This window comes from Saccopteryx leptura, chromosome 7 (genome assembly GCF_036850995.1).
Source record: "Saccopteryx leptura isolate mSacLep1 chromosome 7, mSacLep1_pri_phased_curated, whole genome shotgun sequence".
Lineage (NCBI taxonomy): Eukaryota > Metazoa > Chordata > Mammalia > Chiroptera > Emballonuridae > Saccopteryx > Saccopteryx leptura.
The window spans coordinates 58,809,868-58,833,332 of record NC_089509.1 but is presented as its reverse complement, the minus strand read 5'-3'; the positions used below and the strand labels follow the sequence as shown (position 1 = coordinate 58,833,332).

The 23,465-nt window shown below is 40.5% G+C and overlaps 1 protein-coding gene across 17 annotated transcripts in view; it reads right to left on the bottom strand.

Annotated features, from left to right (window-relative positions):
* RAPGEF4 (Rap guanine nucleotide exchange factor 4) overlaps window positions 1-23,465 on the bottom strand; it is a 319,360-nt gene that overhangs the window by 173,635 nt on the left and 122,260 nt on the right. For 2 of the 17 annotated variants that reach the window (XM_066345730.1, XM_066345727.1), the window contains exon 2: window positions 11,089-11,180. The exons of 10 other annotated variants lie outside the window; for them this stretch is intronic. Coding sequence is in view for 4 of the 7 variants with exons in the window: in XM_066345727.1 (XP_066201824.1) it covers window positions 11,089-11,102 (14 nt within the window). In the remaining 3 variants the exon portion in view is untranslated. Of the gene's footprint in view, window positions 1-11,088; window positions 11,247-22,820; window positions 23,016-23,465 lie in introns of those variants that run through there. 5 more of the 17 variants (XM_066345729.1, XM_066345734.1, XM_066345728.1 and 2 more) reach the window with 4 other exon arrangements.

Sequence of the window (23,465 nt, the reverse complement as noted above, 5' to 3'; positions counted from 1 at the left end):
CCACTTAGATGTGTCATTGATTGCTTCTCATGTGTACCCTGACTGGGGCTCAAACCAATGACTTCAGGGGTCAAACCAGTATCCTCGGGATCAAGCTGGCACCCTCAGGTTGAAGCCCACACCCTCAGGATCAAACCAGCACCCTCAGGACTAAGCCCGCAATCCTTGTGCTCGAACCAGCGACCTCGGCACTCCAGGCTGATGCTCTCTCCTCTGCCCCACTGGCCAGAGCTACAAATAACTTTGAAGTTTCACAAGAAAGTAGATGAATCAAGGAAATATGAATGATTTTCAGATGCTGTCAAAACTTCCTAAATAGATTTCTCCTTTTTAAAATCACAGACTGAAGTCGGCTAAGCTAATGTATGTTTCATATGTATTTTATCTGACAAAATTAATAGCATATCACAGGGACCATGTTCAAAATATTTTAATTGAAACAGCAAAGGTACTGACCATTCAGAATCGACCTTGACCTTAAAAAGTCTTTCAGGGTGCATAGGCGTGGACCAGCTGAACACAAGCCATCTCGGATTTGCTAAAAGAATTTCTGAAGTAAGATAAGAATGGAGCAGGCATGGCTCAAATGCAAGCACAGAATTTACATGTGAGGAATGTTTTTGGATCTGCAACTAGATAAAGCATGAATAAGAAAGTGCTGCCTGACATGGCACGAGGAAGTCAGAGGTGATCTAGGATGAGTTCCTTCAGGGAGGAGCGTATCTTCTGGGCAAACCCAGCACTGACATTGAGAACATTAATCTGAGACAGGTACATAGGTTCCAATGCATGAACGCTATTGACTGCAAACACAGGTTTTCTAACCAATTTACCTCCCTGCTGCAAATGGGCATCAAAAGTGCTGGTTATCCAAATTACTGTCCAAGATCAACACGAGATGAAGGTCTTGTATCTGAAGGTAAAACATTTCAAACCATTTTCATGGCTTCCAACTTGGAGACACTGCTGTGGCAGAGGCATCCAGCAAGCAAGGGCTTCATACAGTTTAATGGCTCACTGCTGGCTCCCCGGTTATGGGGTGGAGTTACATGGGTATAGTAGAATTTAAACACTGTGATCACAGGTCACTGTTATCAAAAAATTGCTGTGTTGACAGTTTGGTTACTAGAAGAAGCCTAATCAATAAAGACAAAAATTGGTCTGGTTCCACAGCTGCTATCCCAACCTCATAAGCCCAATTATTTCACTGACCATGTACAACATTTCCCTTCTCTACTCCAAAAATGACTCTTATACACAGTTGGTTCTTTTCACTAACCTACATACAAGTGAAGGAAGGACTCGATACTCTGGCCTTCTTCCACACCATAGTTTGTATCTCGTTTTCACACTGCCCAGAGTTCAGTTTGGGTTGGGCCTGAGGGCCACGCCTGCATGGATTCTGCGACCTCGGCTTCCCTTCAGACACTGCTAACTACAGTAGGCTTCCCTTCAGACACTGCTAACTACAGTAGGCTTCCCTTCAGACACTGCTAACTACACTAGGCTTCCCTTCAGACACTGCTAACTACACTAGGCTTCCCTTCAGACACTGCTAACTACACTAGGCTTCCCTTCAGACACTGCTAACTACACTAGGCTTCCCTTCAGACACTGCTAACTACAGTAGGCTTCCCTTCAGACACTGCTAACTACACTAGGCTTCCCTTCAGACACTGCTAACTACACTAGGCTTCCCTTCAGACACTGCTAACTACACTAGGCTTCCCTTCAGACACTGCTAACTACACTAGGCTTCCCTTCAGACACTGCTAACTACACTAGGCTTCCCTTCAGACACTGCTGACTACAGTAGGCTTCCCTTCAGACACTGCTGACTACAGTAGGCTTCCCTTCAGACACTGCTAACTACACTAGGCTTCCCTTCAGACACTGCTAACTACAGTAGGCTTCTTATAAAACCCACTTTCTCCCGAAACACCTCGAAGTGTATAACCCGTTTCTGAGTAAAAAATTCACCACATTTCCCCAGCAGACTTTTTCTTAATGCCAGGCCCTACTTTCCTTTTGCTTCATAAGTTTGACCAATAAGCTGATCTTTCTTTTAAGAGTCTTTATCCATCATCTCTGGAATGAATGGTTTTTTTACCTCTTGGCAGAGCAGGTATAGCTGCAAGGTCCCAAGGTTGGTTAGCTTCTTTTTTGATACATATTAAACATACTGTTCACACATATTACACATGCTACTTTATTAATATTATTATTATTATTATTATTATTGAGAGGCAGGGAGGCAGAGACAGACTCGCGCATGTGCCCTGACCAGAATCCACCAGCAAGCTCACTTGGGGGCAATGTTCTGCGGATCTGGTACCGCTGCTCCTTTGCTCCGAATGGAGCTATTTCAGTACCTGAGGTGAGGCCATGGAGCCATCCTCAGCGGCCGGGTCCAAATTGCTCAAATCATTTAAGCCATGGCTGTGAGTGGGAAAGAAAGAGAAAGAGAGAGAGAGAGAGAGAGAGAGAGAGAGAGAGAGAGAGAGAGAAGGCGGGTAGAAGCAGATGGGTGCTTCTCCTGTGTGCCCTGACCAGGAATCGAACCCAGGACTTCCACAGGCTGGGCTGATGCTGTACCGCTGAACCAATCGGCCAGGGCAAACATGCTACTTTAAAACTGGCCTAGACCTGGGCTTATCATGTACTTGGCCATCTGCTACTTTGCCCCCTCTCCATTCTTCCAAGTCCATGGATAATCAGAGTTAACAACTTTAAAATTTAATGATACAACATGAGCACCAATTTGACTCAAAACAACTAAAAGCAGGAAAATGACCCGATGCTCTTAGTAGCAGGCACCACAGAATTATGGGATCTAGCATGTGTTTTTCTAACAGTTACAGTGATGATGATGACAATGATGATGGTGGTGATGATGATGATGATAACATTTGCCAGCACCTTACAATTTGTAAAGCATTTTCACATACTGCATTTTTTTAAATTTACTCAACCTTACAATATAGATAAAACAGATAGTCTTGTTTTCCTGATGAGAAAACTAAGGGTCAGTGATGGAGTGACTTGCACAATATTAAGTAACTCACATAGTTATAAATTGCAGGGCCAAGATATAAAACAGACCTTGAGATTCTAGATTCCATATGCTTCCCTCATATCACATGGCCTCCTCCAACCTCCTCTTCCGGCAACTTCTCAAAGTATATTTTGAACTTCTTTCTGGCTGAAATTAAGCCTCCTTTTCTTTCAGATACATAAATTGTAGTCTTAGATATCTCTCTAAAGTTCCTGCACTCCATTAAACAGCAGAGTTAAACAGGTCCTGAGTAGGGCCCATTATCTATAATGAAGGCAAAACTGGGTCCATACTCAAGGCATCCACAGGGTTAGCTAGCCCAAGGGACACAGGACTGCAAAGAGGAATTCATTTCAAGTGGATACTCACAGAGGTTTAAAGAGATTAGGAAGTGAACATGAGGGAGAGAAAAAGTGTTAGCTAGTACAAATTCTAACCTCTTAGAATCTCATAGAATTTCTGCACACCAAGGCAGAAGGTTAGTCAGATAGCAGCTTCTCGACAGTTAATAAGCAGTTAAAATGTTTATAAAATGTTTAAAATATAAATTTAAATATAAGATATTTATAAAATATGTTAAATGGAGGTACTTCATTTTTCCAAGAATACCTGCATGGTATTCTCTCACAATCCAAATTCAAGGAAGTACAGTAATTTTAAAATGGCCAACCAATATATGAAAAGATGCTCATCTACACTAGCTATTTGAGAAATGCAAATCAAAACTACAATGAGATACCACGTCACACCTGTTAGATAGGCTATTATCAACAAGACGGGTTGGAAAGGCTGTGGAGAAATAGAAACCCTCATTCACTGCTGGTGGGAATGCAAATTAGTACAATCATTATGGAAGAAAATATAATAGCTCCTCAAAAAATTAAGAATAGAATTACCATATGACCAGGCAATCCCTCTACTGGGTATCTACCCCCAAAACTCAAAAACATTGGTACATAAAGACACATGCACCCCATGTTCATTGCAGCATTGTTCACAGTGGCCAAGACAGGGAAACAACCAAAGTGTCCCTTGATAGAGGATTGGATAAAGAAGAAGTGGTACATATATACAATGGAATATTACTCAGCCATAAGAAATGATGACATAGTGCCATTTACAACAGCATGGATGGACCTGGATAACATTATACTGAGTGAAACGAGTAAATCAGAAAAAACTAAGAACTGTATGATTCCATACATAGGTGAGGCACAAAATTGAGACTCATGGACATAGATAAAAAAGTGAAGTGGTTACCAGGAGGAGGGGGATGTGGGAGAGGGGGTGAGGGAAGGGGGTGGGGGAGAGGTGATGTGTAAAGAAGCACAAATATAAGGTGATGGATAATGATCTGACTTTGGGTGATGGGTATGCAACATAATCAACAGTTCAAATGCTACAGAAACGTTTACCTGAAACCTATGTACTGTTATTGATCAATGTCACCCTATTAAAGTTAATCTCCTAAATAAAATTTAAAAGTTAACAAAACTGCCAATATGTGTTGAAGTAATACTAATGCTAATAATAAAATTTTAGCACTTTATAATAACAAAGCACTTTCACTTATATTAAACTATATTATCTCATTTAAATCCTACTGACAATTGAGAGTCAATCTTATTTTCCTCAGTAGAGAAGAAAAAGTTAAGTAGCTGATTGAGTACTTGAACTCACTAGCTCAGGCTGCTGCTTCTGTTTAGAGGAAGTGCTAAAAGTTCTAGCCCAGTCCAAGGGCAATACGTTGTGTTTTTTTTTTTTGTTTTTTTTTTTGGTTTTAAGATTTTATTTATACATTATAGAGAGGAGAGAGAGAGAAGGGGGAGGAGCAGGAAGCATCAACTCCCATATGTGCCTTGACCAGGCAAGCCCAGGGTTTTGAACCGGCAACCTCAGCATTCCAGGTTGATGCTTTATCTACTGCGCCACCACAGGTCAGGCCACAATATGTTGAATTTCAATTTAAATCGTGGAACAGAAAATAGAATGAGACTTCTTTGTGTACTGTAAGACTTCATCTGTCTTATATACATGGAATATGGATGTCAAATAGGAGATAATTCAATCAATACAGAAACTGCAAAGATCATTCACATTATTCATTAGAGATCTCATTAAGAGCCTCATCATGTCACTTTTATTTATACACAATTAAAATTTGCGTGGTTGTCTGATTACCAAAAGGACAGCATACTAGGAAATAAAATGATAAAGGTAAGAGAAGGTACCAAAAGCAGGCTGTTGCAGTAAGAGTTGGCAGTTGACCATTTGGGAAAGTCAGGCAGAAGACATTGTAAAGCCAAGGAGCTGGGGGACGTGACACTGAACACACCTCTACAAGCTTGGGTTATGCATAGGACAATGATGACTGTTCATGATAATGTGCCAGAGCTAAAGATTAAGATGCTCATTATATTGTCTTAGGAAAGAGAATCTATTTTTAAAAGACGTATTTCAAAATTAGTTAAGTAAGAAATATGTGGTGTTTAAAGAAGGTATTCAGGAAATTTGAACAACTAAGATGACTCATGTCTTGAAGGTTCTAGAAAATAATTGCTAGTGATAAACAAGGAATGAATTTGTCTCTATTGCAAAGCCTGCTGTTAAAGCTTTGTATTAATTATCTCACTGAATCCTCACAACCAATCTATAAGGCAGATAATTTTGGCATCTCAATTTTATAGACAAGGAAATTGAGACACAAGGAGATTAAGGAACTTGCCCAAGTCACCAGCTAGTAGGCGAAGATGTCACGATTTGAACATAGGCTGTTCACGCCAAAGCCAAAACTCTGAACCAGCTGGCCATATAGCTAAGACTTAACTGTACCAGTGTTTAACTGCTGTGCTTCTGGGTCTTTCCCTTATATTGAAGCACAGATTTCAAAAGTAAATTATGTTGTTTGGGATTTTGACTTTATATCATTCATTCAACAGTCATTTCCTGAGCATCAGCGGTGTGTCAGGCACTGTACTGGTGCTGGGGATACAGAGATGAACAAGACACGACTCCTGCTCTGAAGCAGATAATATCCTAAAGAAGGAGGGTGACATATGAACAATCAACTACTATACAATCCCTGGTGTCGAGGATGATGCAGTGTCAGGCGTAGTGGTTAGGACCCAGAGAAGCACTGTAGAGTGTGAGCCTTAATAAAATTAATAATAGCCCTGACCCCTGAGCCTCCGTAAGCTTCCTTGACCTCTAAATCTACCAAAGCTCTGGAGGCAGCAGGGAGGGAATGTGCTAGCAGGACCTGGGTAATAATTTATTTACCTATCTTCAACATGGACTCTCTGATACCAGCCATCCAGGGGCTATGATAGTCCTCTGTTCTCTTCAACCTATTGGTAAGTGGCTGCCTTGGCCAGTCATGTATAAAACCTGCTTTATCTGCTGGCTCTGCAGGTATGTTTACCAAAAAGTATATGGAAAAAAGTCTCTCCTGCTCCATTATATATATAAATAGACCAACCACCACCAAAATAAAAGAGGCAAAACTTCCATTACACCCACCTTCGGTTTCCTGAGCAGTCTCTTTGGGAAGCAATTCAGTATGCTTTTCCCAGAAAACTTAGTTGGAACTTTCCTATTTTTATATATGTTTAGTGCACTACACAAATAAAACATTCTCATAAAAATCAAAACATCAGAAGTATTCAGAGGAAAAAGTAATAGTTCCAGTTCATCTCCTCACACCAGCGACTCTCCCCTCTCTGCTGTTAATAGTGTGTGTGTGTGTGTGTGTAATTTCAGGACTTTGTGCATTTACTAACATCTAAGTATCTATATGGATGTATGGCTTTATTTTTAAATGGTTTATTTTTAAAAACTAAGTGAAATTATATCAATATACATTGCCTTGCAGCTCCTTATTTTTGAGTTAACAATATGGCTTAGTGATTATTCCATATCATTACACAAGGATCTCCCTTAGCTTCTCAAACAGCTCCATAGTATTTCAAGATACAGATTAATTATAATTTATTTAACTAGTCTTCTAGTGGTGGACATTTAGGGTTTTCCCAATGATTTTCCATTTCAAACAATACTGAAAACTCTGACACATATATCTTTGTGAACACATGCAAGTATTTTGGAAAATAAATATCTAGACCTGGAAATGGTTGTCCCAAATGTTGTATTTTATTTAAATTTTTATAGATACTGCCAAGTCAGCTGCAAAATGATTCATATTTCCACCCCCACCAACAGTGTATGAGAATATATGTTTCTCCACAGCCTCCTCAACACGTGATATTTATCAATTATTTCCATTTTTGCCAATTTGATGGGTAAAGACAGCATTTAAATTTTTATTTTCATTCATGGTTTTCTGGCCACTAGTGACATTTACATATTTATTGGCCCTTTTATAGTTCTTCTTTTGTGAGTTACCTGTCCACAGAGCCTGCCAATTTTTCTAGCTAGTGGCCCTTGCTTGTTTATTGGTAAGATATTTGACTTCTTTATTTTAGAGGGGAATGTAATAAGTAAGGCCTCTCAGCCAGGTAATGCAAGCTTGGATTCAACCAAGGGATAATCACACTGCAATCTGGAAAGTCGCCATGTTCCCTGGCCGTAGTTTTGGTCCTTCCTGAGAATGAACAGACTAGAAATAGGATTCCCACTGTAACTGCACACAGAATTTTTTTGGATACAGCCTGGTGTGAGGTAAGAGGAAAAGTGGAAATGTGAATGAGTCCCTCAGCAACCACTCGGCACCACTTTGTGGGTGAGTGGGACAAAGAGAAAAGAAAATGACTGGGGGAGAAAACCTTGCCAACAGACAAGGAGGGCGGGTGGAAGGACCTGGCCGAGAACGATGGAGGAGAAGCGGCCGCAGCATGGCTTCCCCGGCTCTGGCTCTGCTACGCCTCTCTAACCTTAGGCTTTGTTTTCCACACAAGGTGGGTGTAGAATTAATTCACTGAAGTGCAAATTTCTAATGCAAAGAGCGCCGACTTCAGTAATTTGTTCTAACAAATTCAAAGCCTGACTCCTCCACAGCAAACTAGGAACGCGGCTGAGTCACAGAAGGGTCACAGACAAAGTTTCTTCGAGCCTATTTGCCTCTATTTTTAGGAATCATCTTAGGGAGAGAAAAAATAATGAGGATCTATTCATATTGTGGACTCTTAGCACGTATGGAATCACACAGCACCATCTTTTTCAACAGTTAGGAGATGCACTGCTCTCTCCAGACAGAACGTCCCTCATATCTAATGCTCTCCAGGGGCTAGAGGGCGGTAGTGAAGAAAGAACATCAGACCAGCGCCCGGCTGGGTGCTTCCCGGGGCGCAGGCAGTGAGGGCAGAAGGGAGAGGTCTTTCGTGTGAGAGGTCAGACCAGGACGTGTGAGGTGAGAAAAGAGGCTGGAGGAGCAGGCTCGGCTGGAGCAGGGAGCAGCTCATTATGTGGGAATGGACTGAACTTTAAACTCCTTTTAAAAAAACTCAATGAGAAAAATGAGGAAATCTTTATTTAAATCATTGAATTCGTCTATATCTTTAGCTTGTGCTAAATGATTATATGTTACTGTTAGATTAGGAAAGAGAGGATAGTATCTGAAGAGCCAGGGAGAAAACACTTGGAGCTGTTCTGATATTTTCTACAAAATACAGCCTCAAGACTATGCCCAGGTGGCAATGAATGTGAGAGCTGAGGTGTCTCGGCTTCCAGAATATTCTTTAATAAATTCTCTTACAATTTCATTGTAATCTGAATGCACATGTATGCATGCATGTACATAGTAGCATCTCTCTGAATCAAGGTTTCAGTAAGAAACATGAGAATATTTCAAGACAAAATGAAAATAGGATGAATCTTGGAAAAAAGGTCTTAGGACTCTCCCTAGGCCTAGTCTGAACTGTCAACCATCCTTCTTTTGTCTGGCTATATTGAGTATACACAGTGTTAACTGTGAAAAAATTATTGGACTTGGTATTCAATGATTTACACTCTGTCCTCTAAAGCAGCATCGTCAATTAAAGAGCCCAATACCCCTCGCCTGAGCCGATGGTGTATTCTGACGATCAATTGCATTTGACTAATGCACGCCAGTAATGGGCATTCAGTAAATGTGTTCCAGTCAGCCTGAACTGTTCAGACAGGAGCCTGAGGGAGGTGGGGTTGGCAACACCATAGCTGCTTGTGAAGCTGAAAGGCGAAGCAAGTATTTGCTCAGCTTTTCATCCTCTCAGATGAGATTTCAAAACGATGACGTCTAACTCATGGTGAAGGGAGGGCATGTTTGGTGAAACAACAGCTTTTACGAGTTTGTGCAGGACAGTATGATTGCAACAAGGCTTCCATGAGGATTTAACAGTGTGTGCAACCAGAGCTTGGCAATCAGCAGGCTACCCGGTTAGCTTGAAAAATTCCTTACTCTAAAACTTATAAGTGACAAAAACAGCCGTAACAATGCTGCTAGACTATTCACTAGAAGTCAGATATTTTTTAAAAGAATAATAATATTGCACCTATTTGCCTCTGAAGAGTTTTGTTAACAGATGCTAAAAATACCAGTGAAAACCACTAACAAATAAGAAATGCATTTAATGGAAACAATAAGACTGAAACAACAGGGCCATCTATACCTTAAAGAGAAATAGTTGAATCCAATTAAGAATGAAGCAAATATGGAAACTGAGATACAATTTAGAAACTAAATATAGGTACTTGACTTGGCCAGTTTTCTCAGAAATTGGATTTATTTAAGAAAGGGAAGTTCTATTGTCTTTTACTACCATATCCAAGGCAGGTGGTATATCATGAGAAGAAGGCTGGACCCAGCATAAGAAGAAGACTTGAACCTGGGCTCTGCTACTTACCTGCTCTGTGACTCAAAGCAAATTGATTCCCTTTTCTGAGCCTCAGTTTCTTTATTTGTAAAATCATAAACAAGACAATAACCAATTGTCATCCAGACTATTGAGAGGATTAAACAGCCATGTAAGAGCAAAGTGGAAAGTGTCTAGAATATAGTAGCTTCTCAAAAATGTTTTTTAAATTTGAAGGATTTACCCTATTTTAATATATATTTATATTTGCATTGAATGCTCCTTTGCGTATTTCAATAACAATGTCATCTCAATATTGTTGCAACTTTCTTTCTGAATTGCCTTTAGTGCCCCAAACTATTAATTCCTTCTTTCTGTCAAAATGTATAATATCCCTTCTAGTGAGGTCTAGAAAATGGGATCCTTTTTTTCCATTTTACAATAGAAAGCCCGGGCACAGAGGGGTTAAGTGATTTTTCTCAAGGATATAAAATGGGTCAGAAGCTGAGATAAATCACTGAGATTTGGTGCCTTTCCTACATTCCTGGACTCTATGAGGCACTTCTCTGTATTCTTGAAGAGACATTTCCTATGATTGCCACATTTTACTTGAGTCAGCACTCCCATCAGCAGACAGCATGCCAAAACCCATCAAAACACTCCATTGAGACCCTCTCAAAAATCAGGGAACATGGAAGGCAAGTGAATTCCCAGAGTTGTCCTTTTGAGCAACACTCTGAACCCATGCTGAAGTTACCTTGAATAAGGAAGTCCTGATGTTCATGCCTCTCCTTCCTGCCTGACCAGCGGGGTTTCAGATGTGACCCAGTCTGGCTGGATAATGATGGAGCTCTATGAGGAGCAGAAACTGCCTCCCTTTCCCCCTAGAAATTACCTGTGACTGTCTGTGAATTAAAATCAGTGGGCCACTGGAAAAGCCACATTTGAAAAGGTTACCCGAATCTTAAGGTAGGTAAATGGGGTTTCGTTTTCTTACTTCTAACAGAAATAAATACACAAGTTTCATACAAAATTTTAAAATTGACTCAGAGGTGCTATGCCTCTTTTCAAAACATTTCAAAAGTTTTGATCAAAACCTATTCTTAAGATACTGATTCTACTAGTCTATACTCAGTTAGATGGTTTTACATAGGATCTTTTATAAACTTAAATCTCAACTTAGAGGTAGAATAAAATAAAAAGGTCATTTTAGGAATAAGAAGCAGGCATAAAGAGAAATAACCTCACCTGGCTATATCCATGCGTATAGCAGCAGATTGCTGGTAATATTCATGGTCATTCTAAGATATTCCACGGCAACTGAAATCAGCCACTACCACCTAGAATTAATTATATGGGTTTCAGAACTTTGTTACTGAAGCCATAGCCCCATCTTGGGGCTCCTCTGCAAGGTTGTGGCCTTTGAAAAACAGGAATAGGAAAACAAATCCTGACATAAACCGATACAGGCTACAGCTGCTTAAGAGGGATAAGAAGCTTAAAGGTTGAGCTGGCATTTTTCCCTCTCCCATGAAGCATAAAAGTCTCTACAAGTTTAATTAGACTCTCATTCCAAAAAATGACATGATGGACAACTTCTCGCATCTGGGAATTGGCCTGGTAATATAAATATATACATAAGATATATATATTATCTTATATGTATGTGTATATATCAATATGTATATGTCATATACATATATGTAATACAGTATAGCATACAGGGTGATGATGTAAAGCCATAGAAAGGGCTTGGAAAGCAGTGCAGTATGATACTCTAAATCCCTCAAATGGGTAAGCTGCAAGCAAAAGCAGTGTAACTGTCCAGGGGTGACAATAGCGGAGGGCAGTGAGGTCATGAGGGAGGGCAGTGAGGTCGTGAGGGAGGGAAGTGAGACTGAGGATGAGGAGGTAGTTCACACAATGCAGCATCCAGGGCAATACAGTTGCCAGCTCTCCACTCCTTGGGTGTCCCCACTTTCTCAGTCCCAGGATTTCCACTGCATTGTCTCCACAGAGAGGCGCAGTAACAGTGTCTACAGCTCACATAAAAGACATTTCACATGTACACTTCATATTTTACACTGTCTAAGTGCAGACTTCTGGACTTCAGTTGAGCCATCAGATACAATCCTCACCTTCCAGATGTCTACGTCAGGCTAAGCAGGTGAACAAATGAACTCCCATTCAATAAACAAAATACAATTACACTAGGCTGACTATATGAAATTGCATTTTATAGGTCAAAAGTGGTTGGATATCAGCAATTTTGCAGGTTCAACTTAATAATAATAATAATAATAATAATAATAACACCAAAATGAAGTGAGAAGACAAATAAACATTGGGCTGACAACTGAGTCAGCTTGTTTTGAGCACACTCCCTGCAGCCGCACTCCATACAGAGTGGCACGAGTGAAGCTGTCTAAACATCAGAGACAAATTTTCTATGATTTTCAATACACAAAATCTAGAATTAACTCTGTTCAAAATGTTGGACTTCCTTTGCCTTCCACTATTTTCCTAAAATAATACAGGTATAAATTATTTCCCACAGGAAAAAAACTTTTAACAAAAAGATCTTCAATAGTTTCCATTTTTTTTTTTTTTTTTGTATTTTTCTTAAGTTGGAAATGGGGAGGCAGTCAGACTCCCGCATGCGCCCGACAGGGATCCACCTGGCATGCCCACCAGGGGGCGATGCTCTGCCCATCTGGGGCATCACTCTGTTGCAACCAGAGCCATTCTAGCACCTGAGGCAGAGGCCACAGAGCCATCCTCAGCGCCTGGGCCAACTTTGCTCCAATGGAGCCCTGGCTGCGGGAGGGGAAGAGAGAGACAGAGAGGAAGGAGAGGGGGAGGGGTGGAGAAGCAGATGGGTGCTTCTCCTGTGTGCCCTGGCCGGGAATCGGACCTGGGACTCCTGCATGCCAGGCCGATGCTCTACCACTGAGCCAACCGGCTAGGGCAATAGTTTCAATTGAGAAGTTCAAAGCAGTACACATAGGGGTGGGGAAAGTAGGTTTACATTCGTTTTACAAATGAATAATACAATAATTAATAAATAATAATATGAGAAGAAACTATATTTTGTGTACTCCCAACTATAAGTCTACTTTTCTTCACCTCTGTATTAGGTTTATTTATTTTTTTAATGGGTCACTATTTATTAAGAACACAATACATGAGTTTATCAAGACTTCAGGTTTGGTTTAAGTGTTTTTCTGTTATAAACTTTCTATTTGAATAGGACTTGATTGTTTATGAAGAACTGTCCCCTCTTATCTTATTTAGACCTCTAATAACCCCACAAGGTAAGGATTAGTATTCACACTTTGCGGAAAAGGAAATGAATCATTCTAGAGATTCACTCAGAGGGAGAAAAGCCAGTTTTGTTTTTTAACTTAAGCTTTGGATTCTAACTAAGATTCTGGTCGACTTCGGATTCTGGGCCACAGCACTTGCTAAACACCTACAAGGTGCCAGGCCCTGGTTTGGGTGTTTGTCCTTGAGTTATTTTTCATCTTTTGGGAAATCTTTTAGCAGGAAGTCAAGCCTTTCTAAAGTATGCTTAGGAGTCATGATATTATTTTAGGTCAAAACTAGACACCTCTGCTTTTAGAAAAAAATATCTGAGGAGCTGTTCCTCTTCATGCAGGCTACTCTACTTAAGCTCTTCCAAGTGTTGCACATGTTAAACAATGAGTAACAAGGATAAGATCTAGATTGTGTCACTTAACTGTCCTATGTAGCTCCACATTGAAAGTAGTATTTGGGGGATTTTATAAACAAAGGGCCCCAAAACCTCCTCTTTCCTCTATAGTACATGATTCAAAAAAAAGAAAAATTTCCTTTTATACAAAAGCTACAGACAATATAGAGCTCTTGTGTTAATAAAACTGCCTTTTGAAGAGGCTTTCTTAGCCCTGGCCAGTGGTAGAGTGTCAACCCAGCATATGGAAGTCCTGGGTCGATTCCTGGTAAGGATACACAGGAGAAGCAGCCATCTGTTTCTCTATCCTTCCCCATCTCCCTTCTTGCTTTCTGTCTCTCTCTTCCCCTCCTGCAGCCATGGCTCGGTTGGACCAAATTGGCCCCTGGTACTGAGGATGGCTCCATGGCCTTGCCTCAGGTGCTGAAATAGCTCAGTTGCTGAGCAATGGAGCAATAGCCCCAGATGGGCAGAGCATTGCCCAGTAGGGGGCTTGCCAGGTGGATCCCATTCAGAGCACATGTGGGTCTGTCTCTCTGTCTCCCTGCTTTTCACTTAACAAAAATTAAAAAGAAAAAAAAAGAAGAGGCTTTCTTGGGTGTACACTTCACCATCATCAGGAATCTATCTTGCTTGCTGCTCTAAAGATTGAGCCTCGAATAATGCCTGAGAAACAACAGGACTCAATAAATGAATGAAAACAAGCAAATGAATAAAACTTAAAGGGACACATGGTAACTGAAGCCAATCGCTTCAAGAAAGAGGATCATTTCAAAGAACAGAGATGCTCTAACCCTGCCTCCCAACTGAAAGAAACTAGTTGGCTAACACTATGAGCTGGGGAAGACTGTGTTTGTTAGGCTTCAAAAATGGCAAAATAAATTGAAGGTCTTAGTTTTATGCTATAAACTGTGGTTGATTAGGGGAAAAATAGTGTAGCCTCTGTCTTATTTCACTTTTAGGACCAGCTCTCAGCTGTTGAATGGATTTGGCAATAAGGTTCTCCAGCCACCTACACTCCAATTTCTGAACAACCATCAGAAACTCCTGTGGAGGATCACAGTTAGTTCTAAAGGCAAAATGAGATACAAGAATGATGACAGCATTGTTCAGGTCTCCAGAAGAACTGCCATCCCTACCAACAGCCTACAGTGGGCTAAACACTACAGGACTCATTTTGCAACCTTGCAAAATCTTGCTGGAAACAGTAAGTGGTAGAGACAAGCTGCCTATCTTGGTAGCTCCACATGTCACTCCACTGCAGAGAACTGAGGCTGCTGATGGATCTGGCTTGACACTAGACTCTTGGGAAGACCACGTCGATAGATCTTTTCCTTCTGTACAGCTCCAAACGTGACTTCATAGAAACTTATCATTGTTCTACCACTGAATTTTAGAAATTAGGGTGTTGTGGGTTTTTTTTTAAAGAATTCAAAGCACTTCTTAGGTTCTCCTTTTAGAAGAGGAAAAACTGCAGAACCTGACTTATTCTAGAAGTAGGATCTATAACTCAGGCCTCTATGTTAACCAGGAGGGTCAGCTTCAGACAACTAGCTGCCTCCCTTGTCTGGATCTCTGTGCAAGAGACACTTAGAAAGAAGGCACAAGCTAAAATAACAGGAGAGAATTTTACACGAGGCTCTTCCCCCACTCGAGAGGTTCCTTCCCCTCTGCACATCCCTCTACTTTTTCTCTTATTAGACCTTGGAATAAAAATGGAGCGATGGTCTGAGCCATGGAAGAACATGCTATTAAGAAGTCAACTCTAATTCCACCAAGTGCAATATACAATTCGTATTTTCTGGAAGCCCTGGAAAGTCAAAACAAATTTTAAGTTTTCTGTGGATTGCAAATGAGCCTTGAAGCAAAGGTCTTTCTTTTAGTGAAGCACAATCATTAAGGAGATGAATTGTGTGAATAATATTGACCAAAAAACATTTAATTTATGCTTTTATTATTCCAGAGATTGATTGCTGGGCTGCCTTTTTGTTAGGTGGTCCAATAATCTGTTCAAAATTCAGTTGCATGCCTGGATGATAAGAGCTCAACAACTGAAGCACGTCACACCTCTAATTTCTCTATCATTGATTAATAGTTAAAATTTGTATTAACTTAGGGATGATGCAATTTGAATATATAAAACATATTCCACTTTCTTTGTCTCTTGAAACTTCAAATATATTCTATGTGTTCCAACAGAAATGTTTTCAAGGATGTTAAATCAGCAATGTAAACATTTACTTTTCTGACCTAAATCACTAGACTTCTTCTATGTCACCTGAGACCTCTACAAAATGTAGTCAGGGTTCAAAAGTTCAACACAATTTCTGAAATGTTACCCCCTTTCATCTTTACTGATTGGCTTGGCTGGATATTAGTTTGTGCCAATTTAATCAGGGTGAAACCAGACAAGGCCAATAGATTTAGTTCTCTCCTTCATCACACTTTATTATAAATAAAGACTCAACAAATAGCTATACCCTCAGTCATAAATCCATTTTACTCATGAAGTGCTGAAAAATTAGAAATGTCCAATCATTTCTAGTTTTAAAGTGATATAGGTACATTTCTGATGAGGAGGAATCTGTTTTGATAAGCCAAGAGGACCTTTATGTTTACGTTCAAGAGTCTTTTCTCTAAGATAATTCCTTAGGCCAGTGCTTTTCAACCGCAGGTCTATGGACCAGTGCTGGTCCGCAAGAAGTTTCAAGCATGTCCGTGAAAGAGTTAACCATCCTAATGTTGTATGAAGATTATCGGCCATTGAAAAGCTCTGCCTTAGACCACAAGCAAAACTAACTCATTTACCATGTGCTACCCCCCCTCCCATATTGCCTCAGGACTATTCACTCACCCAACTACAGCAACAGACCCGAAGGAAACAAAGCAGTCAGCTGAGTGTCTAAATAGTTTTTTGTTGTTGTTTTTAAATCCAACTCACAGGACGTCAAAGAATTTTTTATTTTAATAACCAGCTTTGGGAAAGAAAAGGTTTTTGAGTTCCAAAACTTTGATTTTATTAGGACAAGTTCATACTATGAACAATGGAGTAAGGAAGAATGTCAGGAGATTTAAGAGTAGTCTCAGCCCCCAAAGAGGTCAATATAACTGAATTGGTACTAGGGGGTAGGGATGTGTTTGAAGGAGGTTCTTCAGGAGAGAAGAGCAATTCAGCAAACTTTAAGAAGTCTGGTTATAAAAGAGGAGGAAAAGTTGAGTAGATAACAGTGGGGAAAATAAAGGTTTTGCATCGCCCTATTTTTTTCAAAGATCGGAGTGGCTGGAGCCCATGTATACGCTGATGAAAAAGATCCATCTACTAGAGATGACGTTGAAAGACAGAGGAAATTATGCGTAAACCAAGCACCACAAGATGGGAGGGAGTATATGGTACAGAACAAAGGTGGGGAAATCAGAAGAAAACCTCTTCTGTTTTAACGTGGGAAAAGACGGAACGCATAAATACAAATAAACAATTTTAAACACATATTTATATTAGTTATTTAATTAATATTTAATTTTTAAAATTTTATTTTGTTTTATTTTACTTAGATTTGCAATGCCTTCCTCTTCTCAGAAAAATGGATAATTTGTTTGCTGAACTATCTGTGGCTCCTGCTGACAAAGGTAAGGGGTAGGAGAAAAATGGCAGACACCAAGACAGTCTAGTCTGCTCTACCTGTAAGGAATAAAAGAAGACAGGTGTAGGAAGATGAAGTGAATTCGTGTAGGGTCAGGGAGTAGGATAGAGGAAGAGAATAAATTGATAGCTGCAGTGAGGAGCCAGACTTTGAGGAGAGAGATGTGTGAGGACAATTTTTAGGAAATCTGGCTATGTGTTCTGAGATGAGTTCCCCTCTCAGTCTTGTTGATTCCTCAAGAAACTTTCAGTACAGGCTTTCTGGAGTCAGTTGTGACTTTCATTGTGTTGAACAGTCTTTAAGGCAAACAATTTTAATCAGGTCATGAAGTTAATAGGTTTGTTGGCAGGAAACTGAAATCTTGCATGGAGGAGAAGTTTGTAGGAGGAGAAGTTTGGCCAAAGCTTTGACAAGAGTAGAAAAGTCTTCCATAAAAGTTTTGGGAAGAGTGGCAGAAGTGTATTAGGAAAGCACATAAGGATCACTAAGTTATATTGAGGAACCCAGCAGAGGCTGAAGGTCATACATTTATCACACCATCAATCTGGACAGTGGTATAATTTTCTCTAGCAGTGCCTACCAATCTGGTTGGAGGTAGAGTAAAGCATAGAACTGGATTGATGAAAGGTTGGTATCTGGCTGGTAAATGCCAAGGGTAGATGTAGGTCTGCTTTGTTCATTTCTAAGTATACAAAATGACAATGCCTGACAAATAGGAACCATGAAATAAATCTTCATTGAATGGATAAATGGGAGAACTGAAAGTATTGGTAAGAGCCTGGTTGAAATGATAGGCCATGGTATCTAACCTGTATAGAGAAGGAGATGAAGATAAAGAGGGAACTGATAGAGGAAACAAAAGGAGACCAAAGGTTCCTAGAAGATTGCCCAGGTCTACCAGTCACCTGAGCAGCATCACCTACTCAAAAATCAACTTCTTTGAGTCTTAAGCACCTCCTGGTGGTTGATTCAGTAAGCCATTAGACCCAATGTCCTCTTACTTCTTATTCCTCAAGAGCAACACACACCTTCTTCTGCATTCCAATGTTCAGAACTCCCTGATTTCCCTTTATGCATTATCTTTCTCACTCCTTCCTTCCTTAAACCTACTCTTTGCCACTTTTTTTTTTTTTTTTGGCTTTTGCCCCAGCTACCTCCCACTTTTTCTCTCACCCTCATTCCCTTTTCTTTCCAATTTGTGAAAACAATCCTGGTTATGGCAGCTATCATAAAGATAAAAGTCCCAATATGCCTGACATAAGGACAAGGAAATCCTTACATTTCAACTTTTCAAAATTTTAAAATTCAAAGTCTCAGAAAGTCAGTGAAAGTGGATACGAATTTCAAAATAGCCATAGCCCACACCATCTTGGAATTAACCTGCATTTCCCCAAGCACCAGCATTCAAAACATTTTCCATTCTTGTGGTTATTGCTTATATTTTAATTATTAACATAGAAAGTCTTTTAGCTATTAATTTTTTCTTGCAAATGTATGAGATTTCTACTAAAGGATGAGTTGAGCAGACTTTTAAAAAAAAGAGTAGCCCAAAAATATTTACAACATTGCTCGTAAAGGATGTGCAATGAGCTTCTGGATCACCACCTATTTGCCAGCGAGGAGTTTGATACAGTTTTGATTCCTGCTTGATTTTCCTGAAACATCCCAGAAATTTAAGGAATAACAGTGGCCAAACTTTCTGACAAGTCATAATAATAAATGGTTAAGTTCTGAAAGGTCAAGCTGTCATTTTTGGCTCCCATCTCTTCTTTAAAACCAAGCTGTTTTGGGAATTTCTCTTCCTCATGGTCTTTTTCTTCCCAGTCTTGATACTATTTGTATCCCCTCAGTGGCATTTTTTTTGACCCAGGAAAACTTAAATAAGCTCCAAGATTGCAGAAAAGCCTTATTATTTGATGATTGTGGGTCTTGTCTGGGAAAAACTCCAAATATAGATTTGCCATTTTAAGCAATTCCTTTGAATTCTCACTCTATTGTCAAACATAGTCTTATATTATTGGTTTATTATTGATTTTTTCTTTCCCTTTATATAACGTAACTAGGCACTCCAATTCCCTCCTCTCTCCTCTTATGTTTTCTTAGTTTATAAGTCCCTGAAGGACTGTATTGGTTTAGCTTTTTGAGTTTTAGAGGACACACACACAAGCATACACAAAGAAGTCATATCTTGCTATTATTGCAAACCTGTAATCTTTTCCCTCAACACCATGACTAATTCTCCGTTATAATCTTTCTTCTTCTTCTGCACCTTACTTCAATATAATCAGCTGCCACATCCTTTCAGTTTTCCTTTAAAAATAGATTTCCAGCCCTGGCCGGTTGGCTCAGTGGTAGAGCGTTGGCCTGGCGTGCAGAAGTCCCAGGTTCGATTCCCGGCCAGGGCACACAGGAGAGGCGCCCATCTGCTTCTCCACCCCTCCACCTCTCCTTCCTCTCTGTCTCTCTCTTACCCTCCCGCAGCGAGGCTCCATTGGAGCAAAGATGGCCTGGGCGCTGGGGATGGCTCCTTGGCCTCTGCCCCAGGCACTAGAGTGGCTCTGGTCGCGACAGAGCGACGCCCCAGAGGGGCAGAGCATCGCCCCCTGGTGGGCAGAGCGTCGCCCCCTGGTGGGCGTGCCGGGTGGATCCCGGTCGGGCGTATGCGGGAGTCTGTCTAACTGTCTATTCCCGTTCCCAGCTTCAGAAAAGAGTGTGGTGGTTATGGGGGGGGGGGGGAATGGGAGAGGGAAAGGGGGAGGGGGAGGGGCACAAAGAAAACAAGATAGAAGGTGACAGAGGACAATCTGACTTTGGGTGATGGGTATGCAACATAATTGAACGACAAGATAACCTGGACTTGTTATCTTTGAATATATGTATCCTGATTTATTGATGTCACCCCATTAAAAAAAAAATAAAATTATTATTAAAAAAAAAAATAGATTTCCGATTCATCCTTTTCTCCGTGTTCCCACCAGCGCCATCCTACCTCAGGTCACATTCTCGCCGAAGGTTCTCTTCTACCCTCCCAGCAGCTTCCCTGCCACCCCTGCTCATTCTCTCCCAGTCCCACCCCAGCGCCCCGCCATACGATAAGTCGGTGAGGGCTTAGCTCTGGTGAGCACAGAAAAGCACCTCCCTGGCACTTAGCTACCTCTCTTTAATCATCTCACACACAAGGAAACTAACTCCTATAGGCTACATATTTTGACCAAAGTCACCTAACTTGTAAGTGTTCAAGTCACTGCTCTTCAACCTGAAAAGGGAAGAATCATCTGTGTTGAAACTAAATAAATAAATAAAGCACTTGCATAAAAAAATATGATGTTTGATCTCTTTAAAACCAAGGAACTAGATAGACTTGCAATTATTATTATATTATATCAAGGCCAGTAATTTTTAAGAGATGGATTTATACAAGAGACATATAAATTCAAGTGTCTGCTTTCAAAGAGTTTCTAATCTAGTTGGTTAGAGTATGTTCCTAGAACATGCTGGATACATAGTATACTAGATAAATACTTGCTCAAGCCTGGTTGGGGAATGGAAAGAGAGTTCTTGCTATTTTCTCATTTTGGCTTGCCACTAATTGCATTGTTTAGTTATAAGATGCTTCTTAATATAAAATGCTCTGACACTTCCTCCTGACCCAGTCCCAATAATACAGTGTTAGGAAAAAAAGACATTGGGATTACTGGGCTGCCTTCCAACCCACAAACCTATTTATTTTTTCCTAAATACAAGATAATTACCGCTGGATATTATTATGGGATTTTTCCATATGTCCTTTAGTTAGGACAGTGATGACCCAATGCAGCCTTTTAATGTACTCTGGTCTCCTGCCAGCTTACCTCATTCTACAGCTTGGTCTTTGCTTTTTATTTTGATGATTATTCAAACTTCACATTGCCTAATCAATACCTCATTTGGCCATTGCTGTTGTGGACTACCTCAACAGACACTCCTTGGAAAGGGTCTTTTTTGCTTGCAGTGGGCTCATTTGAAACAAATTCTTGCTTGCGTTCATCATTTTGGCAAACAAGGACAAGTTCAAGGAAATTAGAGGCCAAACTTGACAGAGCACTGGGTGCAGCTGCTGGCCCAGCTGTGCAATGATTCTCAACTGGTCCATTACCTCCAAAACTCAACTATTCAGCACAGCCTTCCCTAGTCCAGCACTCCTGTCGGTCTAACATATTTGGCAACAGCCATTATTTCAGAAATGAATGCTCATGTGTATTTATAGCAAATCGCATGCCTGCTCTATCAACAATTAGAGAGATTAAGATTCAGCAGACATCGTCCTCTAATTAGGACAAGATGGAAGACACAGTATGTAGAATGCTGCCGTTTGGTCAAGGTTTATCCTTTCCCAGAAAGACTGCCATGCTGCTTTGCATCAGTCAAACATCCACTGTCTTCAGGCCACCCTGCTCCCTGGATGACATTCACTTTCTGTGTCTGTCCAATGGAATTCTCAGTCAGGGGATTCTGCGTGCACCGGACACTTCATGTTTCCCCTTTCTCCCTCCCTCAAACCACACTACAGGTTCAACAGACTGTTTTAAGACTTGTTTTGAAATACCATGTGGACAGCACCATGTGGCCATCAATGTCATTCAGCCACGCCCTCCCCCTGGAGCCTTGGAGTATGTTAGGTACTCACATTTATGGACTTAGTCTCTCCTCTGAAAAAAGTCCAAACGCTGTGTCTGGACCATAAATTCCACTTTCCCTCGCTCTTGCCTGTGCATTCCTTAAGCGATCTTTTAGGTGAGCTGGCATGAGAATTTCCCTCAGAGTAACAATCAGCAGGCGCTTTGCACGCTGTTCTAACGGGAAATGTAGGGTATCTGAGTGAGTGCCACCCATTCAGTCTCAATAATGAAATACGATAATCTAATTTGGTAAAAATAAACTGTGAAATCAGAGATTTGAGGCAAAAACTTTAAAGATGCAATTCAGACGAGCAATCAATGCGTATTCAGATTTTGTACCATCTCAGCTTTCTCCCTGTGCAGATGCTTAAGTGATGCTAAATTAAATAATTGACAAATTTTTAAAACTGCTGGAAATTACCATCTGTACTTAATTTTAGAATATAAAAAGGCCCATAGAAAACATGCTTTATGATTATTTTGTCTAATAACAGATATGAAACAATACAAACATCCCAGTCATAAAATATAATGCGTTTTGAGCAGTCTGGCTTACATATTCAAACACAGTTTTTCAAAACAAAAGACCACAGGAGGAGCAAAATGCTGGGTTACCAACACACTTTTTAAAATAAATGGCAAAAGAACTGCATTTTTAGTTTAAAATCTACCCCTCAGTCCCTCCCTTCCCCACATAACAAAAAAGCAGAAGAACAAAACTCACCTACAGGCAGTCCTATGGACATTAATGATTACCATCACTTTTCCACATTTCTCTACTGAATAAACACTGGGCTAAACTGTTCTCTGTTAAGAACTTTTATCAGGTTGCCATTAAATTGATACGAAACGAAGTCTATGACTATAAATAAACATGCTTGAAGCTCCCATTGAAAACACAGAAGAGAAACAAGCTCCCTGCTTGGGAACACCCTGGTAAATACGTGGATAAAACAAACTGAAACTTACACCAGACACTTCTCCCACATCCAGCACGGCAGAAGCCCTAAAGGTACATCCTAGTGTTTTTTAATCCATGTTCTGCTCTTCTTCCTGATGGAACTACTCAGGCACATGGTCAAGTTGCAATCAGCTTCTCCCTCAGTGATGTATGAGAGCTAGGCTGATTTATCTGGTCTTTCTGCAGCATATTAGCACTAATGTTTCTGCGTATGCATCCTACCTTTCTTTAGCCGTAGCCCCGGCTTTATCATTGGCAATCTAAATTAAAGAGCCAGTGAACAGAGCAGGGTTGTTGTCCCCACCCCTCCCTGTTTTCCATGAAACAATTGCCAGGCAGTCACTCCCAGACAAGGATTCCACTGTTTATTCTAGTGAGCCTCCCCTTCAATATCCCATTGAGACTGGAAGTCAGTCGCAAAAGGATAGATCCAGCGAGACTGTCTTAGTTCAAAGGTCTATTTATGATTTATTCTCTAAGATGGTACAGATGGCCTCAGGAAATACTAGAGAGGGCTGCCACTTGCCAGTTTTTCAGCCCAGAATACAGAATTGACGCTCTTTACAAAAATAGAGTAACCTGATATTCCATTTACTGCCCAGGGTGCAGTGCACCTTTCAGTAGCTTTTTTTTTTTTCCTCAGAAATCCTTCC